We start from the raw sequence: 13,997 nt of genomic DNA on the forward strand, positions 1-13,997 counted from the left end.
GGTGAGGGGTGTGTGTCTCCTTATGCCCCTCCCCCTGCTGATGTGCCTCTGAGCTGGTTCTCTTTCAAGTAAATAGACAGTCTGTTACACAGTGCGGCGTTGAAGGTGCGGGCCGTTGTGTTGAGGACTGTTGTACAGCGAAGGCGGGGACACCACGTTCTTTGTCAGCCAGAGCCGTCCAGCGCCCCGTGTCCCAATAACCGGGCAGTGAAAGGAGAGACGCCGGCGGTGCGGCTCCTCCTCAGGCTGTCGGAGAATCGAGAACAAGGCAAGACCAGCAGAGCCCAGGGAGATGTCCGGGGAAACACGTGCAGAGCCGTAATGCCCGGGCGGAGTCCTCCGCATGTGTGCTGTTAGTGCGGGCCAGGGGGCCCGTGCGGTCCCTGTAGCTGCTCTCTGCTGGACGTCTGCACGGCTGGGCCTCACGGCAGGGTGGCCCCGTCCCAGGAGCCCTGCCCTGTCCCGAGAGGACGCCCGTCCGCCCAGCACACGGCAGAGTTGTGCTGCTGAAGGAAGGGGCACACCCCTGCACAGAGAAGCTAAGTGTCTCCACTTGTCTGAGTCTGTTCTCTCTGCCCAGCACGAGGCCTGCTTCCTTTCTGATTCCTCTCTGCCTCTGTGCTTAGCAGTGTGGGCTCGCTGCATGGCAAAGGACCCTCGGAAATGAATTTTATAGGAGTTTTTCGTTTAATGTTTCCTAAATGATTAATGAGAATGCTTCCACCAGCCTGGAGTTAGGTCGTGATTATACTTGGGAATCTTCTAGAAAAACAGTTGCACTGGGAATGATGTGTCCTTACAGATACTGACTAGCCCTACATTTCAAGGCACGCTGTCCCTGCAGGAGAGAGGCCTCGGGCTAGTGGGAAAGGCGTGCACGTTTCAGCACTCGCAGCACTCAGCCTTGGGGGTTTCACGGAGCCCCAGCATCAGACACCGGAGGTGGGGTCTGGCCGGACTAAGGCAATCAGGTAAAGGTGCTTTGATCTGCTTTTCCTTAAAAGTCCAAACACCCAGATTCATGTCAGCGGGAGCCACGTTGAGTGTCACCTGCGGCCACCCCGCCCAGGGCTCTCTGCCGGCAGGCAGTGTGGTGCCCATGCTGCGAGGGGCGCGGGATTGGCAGGTGCCCATGAGCAGGGACAGAGAGGTCCGCAGACTGCGCCCAGAGGGAGGCTGACGCAAGGGAGCAGTACCGCCAGCCCGAGCGGACGGCAGTGCCCTCCCTGCCCCAGAACCCCAGGCGCATCCTGTCTGCACGGGAGAAGCGGGGGACAGAGGCCTCGTGGCAGCGGGGGATCCGGGAGTCCGCTGAGTTGTTCCCTCTCACCGTTACATCAGGGCAAGGGAGCACGCGTTAGTAGTTCTAAAATAACATGCTACGTTTTTTCTTAACATAAAAGAATTTTTGCTTCACTAGTATTAGTTTTGTGATTTTATTTATGTCCCCACATTCAAGGAAGACGTGGGTGAATTTTGTCTCCCCACCCCCCCGCCCGCCCCCGGGAAAGCCGCTGTGAGAGCTGCTGTACAGATGCAGGACCGAAGGGAGCCGAGAAACCCCACGTTGGGGCCAGGAGTGTGGGTCACCTCTGCCAGGGCCGGCTCTGCGCACAGGGGCCGAAGCGCAGACATGCCCCGCGGGGCTCGCTCACGGCTTCTGCACTCTCCCCTCCCCTCGCCCTGGTTCACCTCTGAACACCTTGTATTTGTCATAGAAAGAGCAGCCAATAGTGGGGAAGCAGCATGTAGCTAAGGAGGGAGACTTGCACCATGCAATGTGTGATGGATATTGTGATGCTGACGGCCAGTCGGGGTTGGGTGTGTGCAGGCCGTCCAGGCAGGTGCAGATGGTGGCTGGGTGGCCCTGGGGCTGGGACGCTTTAAACTCACGTCAGGGAGGTCGTGGGAGCCCAGGGAGCAGGGCTTTTTCAGTGTTCCTGCGCGCTCAGGGCCCCTGGGGCCTGGGCGGAGGCAGGGTCTCACACGATAGGTCCCCGCAGGGCCCCAGTCAGCAGCTGGAGGAAGGACCATGCTGAGAAGTGGGGTTCCGTGTAGTTCCCCATATTCCAAGGGGTTCCTCTTAGCTTTGAGTTCACCTCGGGTGTCTGATTGCTTTCCGAAATCTGTTGATATCTTCCTCTACCTGCCTGCATATCTTTATGCAGTTAATTAAAATAATTTTAATTTTAATTTACTTTTCATCTTCTTCAGCTAAAAGTAAATATTTCATTTGAAGCTGTGAACTTTGCAGCCTCTCATACCATACAGAAAATTTTTTTATACAGAAACATTTTTATAACATTCATCAAACTACAGACCACTTTTCTGTGGTTTAACTATGAACAGACTGCCTCCTTCACCAGTGGCACTCCACAAGTTCATGTACAAAGTAGTCAGTACTTAGAAGGTATTTTCCATAGAATTCAATATATACCTAGTTAGGCACTTAGGTCAGCTCACAAAGGTCTCTTTAACCATTAAATGTATCTTGAATAGAGGACTAATATCACTCCTTCAATTATAACTGGCTACCATATTTAGTATTTCTTTTTAAGATTTTATTTATTTTTGTATTTGATAGAGATCACAAGTAGGCAGTGAGGCAGGCAGAGAGAGGGGAGGAGAAGCAGGCTCTCCACCGAGCAGAGAGCCCGATGCGGGGCTCAATCCCAGGACCCTGAGATCATGACCCAGGTTGAAGGCAGAGGCCCAACCCACTGAGGAACCCAGGTGCCCCCATATTTAGCATTTCTAAGAAAAAATATATTTTAATTCCAATTTGAGATCCCCAAAACACAGTCTTTTTTTTTCTTCTTAAGGAATGGATCCAATTTTATCTTTTTTCATGTGGCCTTCTACATACCCCAGTGGTGCTTACTGAAAACTACATTTTCCTTTTCAATAATTTGGGGATACTGTCTTTTTGTACACTAAATTCTGAGTGCAGTTGAGTTTGTCTTTTTATAATAATATTTATGTTTAAGATTGCTTCAGATTTACAGAAACATTGAACAGATAGTACAGAAAGTTCCATATACCCTCTCTTCTGTGCAGCTGTCATTAATATATTATTGTTAACATCTTGCATTTGTGTAGGACATTTGTTACAATAGATTGGTACATTGTTACTAAATTCGTGTTAGAACTCACTCCTGGTGGTGTACATTCTTTGAGTCTGGACAAATGGATGAAGACTCGTATCTGTCATTATGGTATCCCACAGAATATTTTCACTGCCCTTTTAACATCCTCTGTCTTCCCTCCCGCCTAGCCCCAGGAAACCGCCGATCTTTTGACTGGCTTCATAGAGTTGCCCCTTGCAGATTGTCCTCTTGCTGGAATCCTGTAATATGCAGCCTTTTCAGGCTGGCGTCTTCTACGTAGCCAGGTGCATTTAGGATGCCTCCGGGCTTTTTTGTGGTTTGGTAGCAAATTTCATTTTAGTCCTGAAAAGTATTGTCTGGATGTACCAGTTTATTCACTCACCTGTCAGAAGACATCTTGGTTGCTTCTGGTTTGGGGCAATGACAAATAAAGTCACTTTCTTGTGCCCGGTTTTGTGTGGACACACATTCTGAAGTTATGTGGGTAAATACACGGGACTATACGGTATGCCTGTGTTTGGTGTTATAACCGCCAGCCCGGCTTCCAGAGAGCAGTTGTACCATTTGCATTTTCACCAGCGATGAATGAGAGTTCCTGTTGCTCCACATCTTCACCAGCATTTGGTGTTATCAGCTTTCTGGATTTTAACCATTCTCATGGATGTCTAGTGATACTGTTACATTGTTTTAATTTGCAGTTTATTGCTCCCTAATGACATGTCTATGATGGGGCGCATTTTTCTTGCTTTTTTTTCATCTGTATACCTTTGTCAAGGTATCTGTTCAGATCTGTTGTCCATTTACTGAGTTGTTTTCTTACTGTTGATTTTTAAGAGTTTTTTGTGTATTTGGATACAAGCCCCTTACCAGATGTGTGTTTTGCTGATATTTTCTCCAGTCTTTGGCTTGTCTTCTTAATCTCTTGACATCGTCTTTCACGGGGCAGTTTTTAATTTTAAGGAGTCTAGTGGGTTTGTTTGTTTTTTTTCTTTATGGATCTTGTTTTTGGTTTTGTATCTAAAAATTTATCACCAGACCCAGGTCACTTAGATTTTCTCTTGTGTTCTGTTCTAGACATTTCATGGTTTTGCATTTTACATTTAAGTCTGTTACCCATATTGACTTGAGCTTTGTGAAGGATGGAGGGTCTGCGTTGAGATGATTTCCCCCCACATAAGTGTCTAGTCATCCCAGCATCGTTTGCTGAAGGGACTGCCCTTTCTCCATTGACTTAGCTTTACCCCTGTGTCAGAGATCAGTTGACTGCATTTATGAAGCCTGTTTCTGGGCTTTCCGTTCTGTTCCTTGGACATGTTCTGTTCTTCTGCTAGTGTCACAGTCTTTGTTCCACTACTGTCACAGTAAGTTGTAAAGCTGGGCGGTGTCTGTTCTCTGGCTTTGCTCATCTCTTCAGTGTCGTGGTGAAAATGTATGATCTTTCCCTCCCTACGTACAGCTGCGAATCAGGACATCCACGTCCACAGAATCACAGGGGGCTTTGGCTGCGATCGCTTTGGTTCTGCAGATGAAGCTGTGAGATGGACACCTCGGCATTGTGGAGTCTTCCTGTCTGTTCTGGGAGCACCTTTCCCATTATTCACATCTTCTCCGCTTTCTCTCACCAGAGCCTTATGATTTGCCTCATAAAGACTTTGTGCATGTATTGCCAGATTTATATCTTACTATTTTATTTATGTTGGAGTTAACATAAACAGTACTGTTTTGGGGTTTTTGTTTTTTTGTTTTTTGTTTTTTTTTTTTAAGTATTTTTTTCTCTTTTTTTTTTTTTTTTTAAGATTTTATTTATTTATTTGAGAGAGAACGCACCAGCAGGGAGGAGAAGCAGAGGAAGAGGGAAAAACAGGCTCCCCGCTGGGTAGGGAGCCTGACACATGGCTGGATCCCAGGACCCCAAGATCAAGACCTTCAGTGGCTGAGCCACCCAGGCGCCCCAATGTTCTTGTGTTTTTAATTTCAAATCAGTTATTCATTGCTGGTGTAAGTCAACCCAGGTGACTTACAGATTAACCTTGTATCTGTTCCTTTACTGCTTATTTCTTGAGGAAGATTGTCTTTGTTTTTTGTCAGTTCTTTGGGATTTTCTGTGTAGATGATTTTATAATCTGCAAAAACAGTTTTATTTCTTCTCTCTAACCTATACACGCCCCCCTTTTTTTTTATCTTATTGCATTAATTGGGACTTCTAGTATTATGTGCAATAGGAGTGGTAAAAAGGACATCCTTTCCGTGTTCAGGATCTTAGGGGGAAAACATTTAGTTTCTCATCGCTAAGGCTGTTGTTAGCTATAGGTTTCTGTAGATGTCCCTTATCAAGCGGAGGAAGTTCTCTGTTCCTTTGCTGAGAGTTTTTATCACAACATACTTGGTCAGATGTGGTTTTCGCATCTGTTGGTACACCATGTGCCTTTTCTTGTTTAGCCTCTTTGATGTGATGGGTTACATTGATTTTTGAGTGTTGGACCGGGCTTTTGTAGCTGGAATAAATCCCACTTAGTCATGGTATATAATTCTTTTTATGCACTTTTGGGTTTGATTTGCTAATTTTTTGTTGGATTCCGTTTAATTGGATTTGATCTGCTGATTGTTGACGATATCTGTATCTGCATTCCTGAGCCGTACTGGTCTATAGTTTTCTTTTCCTGTGATGTCATTGTCTAGTTTGGGTATTAACGTTCTGCTAGCCTCATAGAATAGATGAAGCAGTGTCCACTCTGCATCTATTTCCTGGAACAGAGTGGAGAGAATTGGTATCATTTCTTCCCTAAATGGCTGGTGAAGTTCACCAGTGAAACCATCTGGGCCTGTTGCTTTCTGTTTTGAAAGGTTATTATTTCTTGGTTTAATTTTTAAGTAGATAATTGGCCTATTCAGATTATCTCTTCCTTTTTGTGTGATTTTTATTAAATTGTATCTTTGAGGGAATTAGTCCATTTCATCTAGGTTACAAAATTTGTGGTCATGGAGTTCCTCATAGTATTCCTTTATTATCTTTTTAATGTCCATGTAATCAGTAGTGATGACCTCTCATATTTCTGATATTAGTAATTCATGTCCTCTCTTTCATTTCTTTGTTAGCCTGGCTAGAGCTTTATCGATTTTATTAATTTTGTCAAAAAACCAACTTTGAGTTTTATTGGTTTTCTCTGTTGATTTCCTGTTTTCAATGTCATTGATTTCTTCTTTAATTTTTATTTTCTTTTTCTTCTATATTGCCTGCCTCTTTCTAGTATTCTAAGGTGGAACATGCTGATTTTGAGATTTTCTTCCTTTTCAAATATATTCATCTAATGCTGTAAAATGCCCTCCTAGCCTTTTGCAACATCTCACAAATTCTGATAAGTTGTACTTTGACTCTCATTTAGCTCCAAATGATTTTGCATGTCCTTTTAACCGCAGACACGTCCTCGGGTGCGTGGGCACTCGCAGTGTGCACAGCTCGTGCTTCTGCCGCCTCGTCTTGTGTTCAGCTCATTTACAAACCGGTTCGGGAACGTGCAGTCGAAGGTTGTGTCTGTGCTTGTCCTACAGAACTTACAGAGTTCTAGAGGTATTCTTTGTCTGCAGGTGAATTCTGACCCACGCGGGAATGATTATCACCTGCTCTTGACTTCATACGAAGGGTTGGAAATGACACCACGAACGCGTGTCCTGCCAGGGTCACACAGTCCTGTAGTGAGCGATGCTCACGGTCAAGACGCTACTTTCCAGGAAGCAGAGACAGCTCATTCCAGAATGGAAATGCAGTCATTCATCCTCTTCAGACACAGGAAGACACTAGTGCTCTAGTGTTCTAAAAAACCAAGTCGTGGTGGGGGGGGAATTTAAAAAAAAATTTTTAAATTCAATAACTGTCATCTTTCTTTTCTCTGGACTTAAAATCACCACAGAACCTACATTTTGTGGAGTTCCTTATTTGTGACTTCCCTGTAGGTCTTCATTCTGTCTTTGTTAAACACCACAGAGCATCCCAGCATGTCAGGGGAAGGAGCAGCTCGGTTGGGAAGCCATCTTGGTATGGCTCAAGGTGGATTCTCCCTGACAATTAGTGGTCCGGTGGGCGGGCAGAAGACGGAGAAGCTGAGTCGCTTGCAGGTGTCCTATAGCTTGATTGCTGACCATCTCCAAACCGTACTTTGCATCCAGACATTTCCCTCCAGTCTGCATGGAAGAGCCTCTACTGACTCTGCAGTGTCGCCCCATGTTGTCCTCTTCACATCCATTATCTCCTGTGTGACCAGCTCAGGCTGTTTGGTTATTGGGATGGTTTTTATGTACTTCGTGTATATACTGTATGTCAGATTCCAATCCTGGGAGAAGGGACATGACATCAATAAAGACATCCCCTCATCCCCAGAGACGCAGCCACAACCAGACACCATTTCAGTTCACTTTGGGGGCAGCCCTTCTTCGGAGAGCTGCCCTGTCCCCCCGCAGCTCGCTCGCCGACAGTCCCTGGGGCCGGGCCTGGGGGCGGAGTTTTCAAGTGCAGCTTCCTTGCCTGCTGTCAGGGCACCTGTGACAGAGCCTTTGCCCAGAGCCACACACATGCACACGCACACGCACACACACATCACCGCATCAGGCTAAGCTCCAGCCTCGACCTGGGCCCGAGACTCACCTTCGCTCCCTTTCCTTCCCTCATCCTTACGTGCTTGCGGAGCATCCTTTTGGGGTCTCCTTCTAGGGACTCCAGCCCAAGTCAGCAGCCTCCCGCTTGAGCTTGTCATACCAAAAACACATTTCAAAAATCCTTGAGTGTTTTGTGGTTTCTTTTGCTGGAGGAGGAGGCAGTCCCTAGTTAAATAAAGCACAGCTACGGCAACGGTAGGGACCTCCCCTTTCTCCTCCGGTAGTTGTCTAGAACACGCGTCTACGCGGCCTCACCGAGAACTCCCGCAGGTGTTTTGTCACGGCATCGTGGGATACTTTACCAAGAAATGCGGGGATTGTGTGGGCCCATCCACGGACATTGGCTGTTCCCTCCTTGAAGTGTGTGAGGTATGGAAGCGGAAGGACAGCAGACTGACTCAACTCTGACTTTGATTCCAGGCTCCATGGTCCCCTTCTCCATGCGGATCCTGCACGCGGAGCTTCAGCAGTACTTGGGGAATCCGCAGGAGGCCCTGGACAGACTCCACAGAGTGAAGGCCGTCTGCAGCAAGGTAGTGGTGGCTCGTGCTCCCCTGCTCTGTCCCCTTCCCGTCCCCACGGAGAGTGCGCACCGCGTCACTTCGTGCCCAGCCCGCCCCGGTGACCGCCATCACCGCTGCCCCAGAGAGGGGGACCCAGTGCATCCTGACCCGTACTCTGTTCTCGCTGAAATTGCTTTAGGGGGCAGTGAATGTTTTTTGGCAACACTTGGAGCCCGAGATCCTGTTCCTTAGTTGTTGTTGCTGTTGTGGAGGGACGACGAACACACAATGTCGCGTCTATCTCGGAGGTACCGCGCAGTGACTCAGTGGCTGTGGACATGAGGGAGTCCTCGCCATGGAAGGTTGTGACGGTGATGCTGGCTGTTGTCCCCGTGCTGTCCGTTAGCTTCCTGTGTCTTAGTTACTCTCCACCTGAGGGTTTGCCCCTCTTTGTCCGCATCACCTGTCCAGTCTTCCCCTCCCTCTGGCAACTGTCAGTTTGTTCTCTGCGTCTGAGTCTGCTTCTGTTTTGTTCGTTTCGTTTTTTAGATTTCACATGTAGGTGAAGGCATAGTGTTTCTTTGACTTATTTCGCTCGGATGACCGTGTGTAGAGCCACCCGTGTCGCAGATGGCAAGCTTTCCCTCTCTTGATGGCCGAGTCGTACTCCGTCCTGTGTCCACGCCGCACCGTTTTTACCCACTCGTGCGCTGACTGACGTTCAGGTGGCTGCCGCGTGTGGACTGTTACTACACACAGCCGTGTAATGAACATAGAGGGGCACACGTCTTTCTGAATTCACGGTTTCATTTTCCTCAGATAAGTGCCCAGAAGCAAGCTTGCTGGATCGTACGCTGTGTTTAATTTTTCTAAGAACCTCCATGTTGTTTTCCAGAGTGGCCGCACCAGCTCGCGTTCCCTCCGGCAATGCACAGCTGCCGCTTTCTTCACACCCTCTGACACTTGTCTCTTCTTGTCTCTGGTACCAGCGCTCTGAGAGGTGTGAGGCAACACCGCGTTGTGGTGTTGCTGTGCATTTCCATGACGGTGAGGGATGTGGCGCCTCTTTCCATGTGCCCGTTGGCCGTCCTGACGTCTTTAGAAAACTGGCCTGTTCAGGCCCTCTACCTGGTTGAGTTTTTTTACATTGACTTTTCTGAGCTCTTTATATATTTTGGATATCAGAGATGTCACTTGCAAATATCTTCTCCTGTTCAGTAGGCTGCCTGTTCATGTTGTTGCTGATTTCCTTCGCTGTGCAAAAGCATTTTAGTTTGGTATAGTCCCATTTGTTTATTTTTGGGGTTTTTTTGTTGTTCTTGCCTGAGGAGACAGATCCAAAAAAATATCACTAGTGCCAGCGTCAGAGAGCTTCCTGTCTTTGTTTTATTCTAGAAGTTTTATGGTTTCAGGTTTTACATGTAAATCTTTATCCATTTTGGATTCATTTCTCTGTCTGGTATAAGAAAGTAGTCTGGTTTCATTCTTCCGCATGTGGCTGTCCGGTTTCCTGACCTTGATCGAAAAGACTGTCTCTTCCCTGTTGCTTGTGCTTGTGTCCTCTGTCGTAGATCAAGTCACCAGAGAGGGACGGCTTGCGCTCTCAGCTCTGTCCGACCGCGTCGCCCTGTGTGTCCGTTCTTGTGCTGGTACCAGACCGTCGGGGTTATTAAGCTTCTAGCGTAAGAAACCAGGGACTGTGATTCCTCCAGCTTTGTTCTCTTTCTCAAGACTGCTTTGGCTGGGGGTCTTTTATGTTTCCGTACGAATTGTAAGTCGCTTATTCTAGCTCTATGAGAGACGCCATCGGTGTTTGGGTAGGAATTCGTCGGATCCGTTGGGAATTTCGACAACACTCTTCTGGGCCTCAGCACAGAACGTCTCTCCGTTTATTTGCATCATCTTCAGTTTCTCTCATCGCTGTCTTCCAGTTTTCTGAGTACAGGGCTTTCACCTTCTTAGCTAAATTTATTCGTGGGTATTTTATTCTCTTTTATGTAGTTGTAAATGGGATCATTTTTTTAATTTCTCTTTCTGATAATTTGTTATTCTTGCATACAAATGCAGCAGATTTCCACATACTGATTTTGTATCCTGTAAGTTTAATGACTTCATTTATTGGGTCTAATAGTTTCTGGGTGAGGCTTCAGGGTTTTCTGTGTGCGGTATCGTGTCATCCGTGAATAGTGACAGTTTTACTTCTTTCCGATTTAGAGGCCTGTTACTTCTTGTCTGATTGCCGCAGCAGGGACTTTCTATAGTAGGTTGAGTAAAAGTGGCTAGAGGGGGCACCCTTGACTTCCTCCACATCTTAGAGGGAACGCTCTCAGTACTTGACCACTGAGCACATTAGCTCTGCGCTTGTCGCACGCGGCCGTCCTCCTGTTGAGGTCACTCCTTCTGTATCCACTTCGTTGAGAGTTTTTATCGTAAACAGACGTTGTGTCAGATGCTTCTTCTGCATCTGTGGGGATATCATGGGTTTTTTCGTCCTCCTTCATTCACATGGTGTGTCACGTTGACTGACTCGGGGTATTGAACCGTCCTTGCACCCCTGGACTGCGTCCCACTTGCTCACAGTGTGTGACCCTCTCACTGTATAGTTGAATTCCGTTTGCTCATACTTTGTTGGGGACTTTGGCATCTGTGTTCATCAGGGATGTTGGCCTGAGATTTTCTTTTTTGTTTTCTCCTTCCCTAGTGTCTTTGTCTGATTTGGGTATCAGGGTAATTCTGGCCTCGTAGAATGAGCTTAGAAGTGTTCCTTCCTCTTCAGTTTTATGGAACCGTTTGAGAAAGATATGTGCTAACTCTTTTCAAAATGTTTGGTGGGATACACCTGTGAAGCCGTCTGATCCTAGACTTCGGTGTGTTGGGAGTTTCTTGATGACTGATTCAGTTTCATTACTAGTAATTGGTCTGTTGGGATCTGCTGGTCCTTGCCTGTGCCGTCTTGGAGGAATGTATGTTTCTAGGAGTTTATCCATTTCATGTAGCTTGTCCAGTCTGCTGGCATGTAATTCTTCTTTAGTATTACTGGTAGATCAGAAGCTGGGACATGCTCTCCTGTGTAAACATCACACGCGCTTGGGTGTGGCAGACCGTCCACCCGTCCTGCAGATGCTGTAGGCCCCTGCCTTGTGTCTCACAGGGGCACTGGCACAGTCTTTAACAAGATCATGGTTTAAAACATTCCGGAATCAAACAAATTATATTGTATAATGACAGTTGTCATTCATAATACTGGCTCCAAAGGCTGGTAAGGTTGAGAAGTGCTTTCTGAATTGTTCTTGGTTGGGAAGTAACAATTATGTAGAAGGCACCAAGCAGCATCGACAGAAGATCAGATCATTCCCTCTAGTGAGATTAGGAGGAGATGTGGGATTTTGAGTGTCTGCATCGCCAGATAAGCACCGTCTGTGAGCTTCCTCTCTCCTGCTGGGCGGCCACTGGCTCCCCTGCAGGTGTCCCCCCCCCCGCCGCTGGCCCCATGCAGAGTGAGGCTGGTTCCAACAGGAGAGGCCCCCAGGCACTGTGGAGCCCGAAGAGGTTTGTCTTTTTCCTTTCTCTTTTTTTGGAAGACTGTACTTTTTTTTTTTTTAAGTTGGTTTATGTACCGTGTGTCGTATTACCCTTTGCAGAGGCAGGAGAGTTCACTGATGCGTCAGCTGCTTCCAACACTGCTGCGTGACGTATGATGTCACTCACGTGTACGATTTAAGAGAGGTTTGCGCTGACCCAGCTGTGCGTTGGGACGGTTCTCCCTGGGCCCATTCACCCGGCAGGTCTGTCTGGGCACCTGCTGTGCACGGCGGGGGTGTGGAGACAGCACACCTGTGTCCTCTGCGAGCGTCCCGGGCAAGTGCTTGTCTCAACCCACCGTGTTCTGTTCAGGCCTCTCGTCAGTACGTCCTGGTCATGCAGAATGCTGTGGCAGGTGGTCTGTGTTCATGCCAGAGCTCATTTACTCAAGACGGACAAAATCTGAAAATAGGAAAAGCCAGCACAGCACCCTTGGGACAGCGCGGACGTGGTGGGTTCAGGTAGTTCTGTGGCTGGATCACTTGTGCGCAGGTCTGCTCTGGGCATGGCCCGTGGTCCTTGGCCTTCCCCTCGCAGATGAGAGGTCAGAGATCAGGCCCCCGGACTCGGAGGTCTCATCCAGCACTAGCAGGCTGGTTTTCCGAGTCCATCACAGCCAGTGGAAACCCAAGGAAAGATTTAAACCAGAGGCTGCTGGCCAGCATGGCTCCCTGCGTGCTCTGTGCTCTTTCCCGGGTCTTTGAGCCTCCCCCCTCCCCGGCTGTGCCAGAGGTCAAACACCTGTGGTGATCACGCTGGTCATGGGGTCGCCATCAACAGGCGTGTCACATCCCCGTCACCTCCATTACTGCTCCCAGTGGCTCTTGAGATCATGACGTCCCCGTTGTGCAGCTGTGGGGATGGAGCCTCACGGGACTGAGTCACCAGGCTGGGACAGTGAACTGGCAGAGGAGCCTGGACTGAAACAGGTCGCCTGGTTCCAGAAACCTGGTCCCTGCTCGTCCATGGAGTCAGACTGTAGCCCCCCTGCTCCCCGCAAGTGCATGGTGTTCCTGCCGCCTTGGGGATGGGGCCCTCCCGAACTCGCCCTCCTGTGGCCACTCCTGCTGCCGGCGCTCTGCCGGAGGTTGGTCCCTGTGGGTCTAGGGAACGGAGGGCTCTTCGCTGGTGAGGAGGCAAAACCATGACATAGCGTCTCCTCGGGTGACATTCTCCACCTGCCCCTCCCTTGGTTTTCCTTCCCACGCCTGCACCCCTGTCCCAGCCTCCTGCCTGCCCTGGGCCGGCGGTGGTGAGGTCTGGGGCACAGGCTCAGCACAGCCCTTGCGCACATGGCTTGGCCCGGCAGTGTCCGGCTGTGGGTGTGGAGCCGGGCCACCCCCTCGGGTCTTCAGCACAGATGGGGACAGGCGGGAGCTCAGTGCCGGGACTGCGTGTGGCGGCCTCAGACCGATCAGGAGCCTTGACGCTGGTCTGAGATGCTTTCCTCAAGGACAGTCTGCAAACCCGAGTCCTCGTTTCTGGGAAGAAAGCGGAGTTACTCGGTTCACGTTCCCCGAAGAGCTCTCTGTCTAGTGTTTCCGGTGTTCGAGTGGTGTCTGTTGCTGGTCTTCAGGGTCATTGTTGCAGGCCGGGGCTCTCAAGGGAGATGCTTGGGGCGGGGTGAACGTGGACACCCAGGTGGTGCAGGGCTGCCACCCCTTGGGAAGGAGGCAGCTGGGGCGCCTCAGGCTTCTGGAGCGTGGTGCTGTCTGTGCCAGCAGTCGCTCTGAGCCGTGCCGTCCGGTCGTTGCCCCGAGCGCAGGTTCGGCCCCAGCGTGGAGCTCCCGAACGGGAAGAGACCACCTCCTTCTGCAGCAGCCGCAGGGAGCAGCTGGGGCGGATGAAGAACCGCCGCCACCCGCGGCCGCAGCCCAGGGGACCGGCGTTCTCTCTGCAGGTGCAGGCTCCATCACCCACCTTCTTGGGAGACAGCCCAGATGGGGCTCTCCCCTTGATTCCACTCTGTGCCACCTTAAGCACAGAAGGAGGGCACCGGATGTGCGGTGTCCAGAGACACAGGACCTGGGGCGTACCGGAGACAGCGGACGTGGGGTGTCCCAGGACCAGCCAGGCCTGGGGTATCAAGGCTTGGTGTGGCTTCCAGATGGTTGTCTTGGCCGTTACAGCTGTGACGTGGGGAATGTTTCGTGAC

At 49.4% G+C, this 13,997-nt stretch overlaps 1 protein-coding gene across 5 annotated transcripts in view; it reads left to right on the top strand.

Annotated features, from left to right (window-relative positions):
• The window catches only part of TRAPPC12 (trafficking protein particle complex subunit 12), a 73,630-nt gene that overhangs the window by 37,399 nt on the left and 22,234 nt on the right, over positions 1-13,997 (top strand). For all 5 annotated transcript variants that reach the window (XR_007129852.1, XR_007129851.1, XM_047743761.1 and 2 more), the window contains exon 6: positions 8,178-8,290. Coding sequence is in view for 3 of the 5 variants with exons in the window: in XM_047743761.1 (XP_047599717.1) it covers positions 8,178-8,290 (113 nt within the window). In the remaining 2 variants the exon portion in view is untranslated. The remainder of the gene's footprint in view (positions 1-8,177; positions 8,291-13,997) is intronic.

Source organism: Lutra lutra, chromosome 9 (genome assembly GCF_902655055.1).
Source record: "Lutra lutra chromosome 9, mLutLut1.2, whole genome shotgun sequence".
In the NCBI taxonomy this organism is placed as follows: Eukaryota; Metazoa; Chordata; class Mammalia; order Carnivora; family Mustelidae; genus Lutra; species Lutra lutra.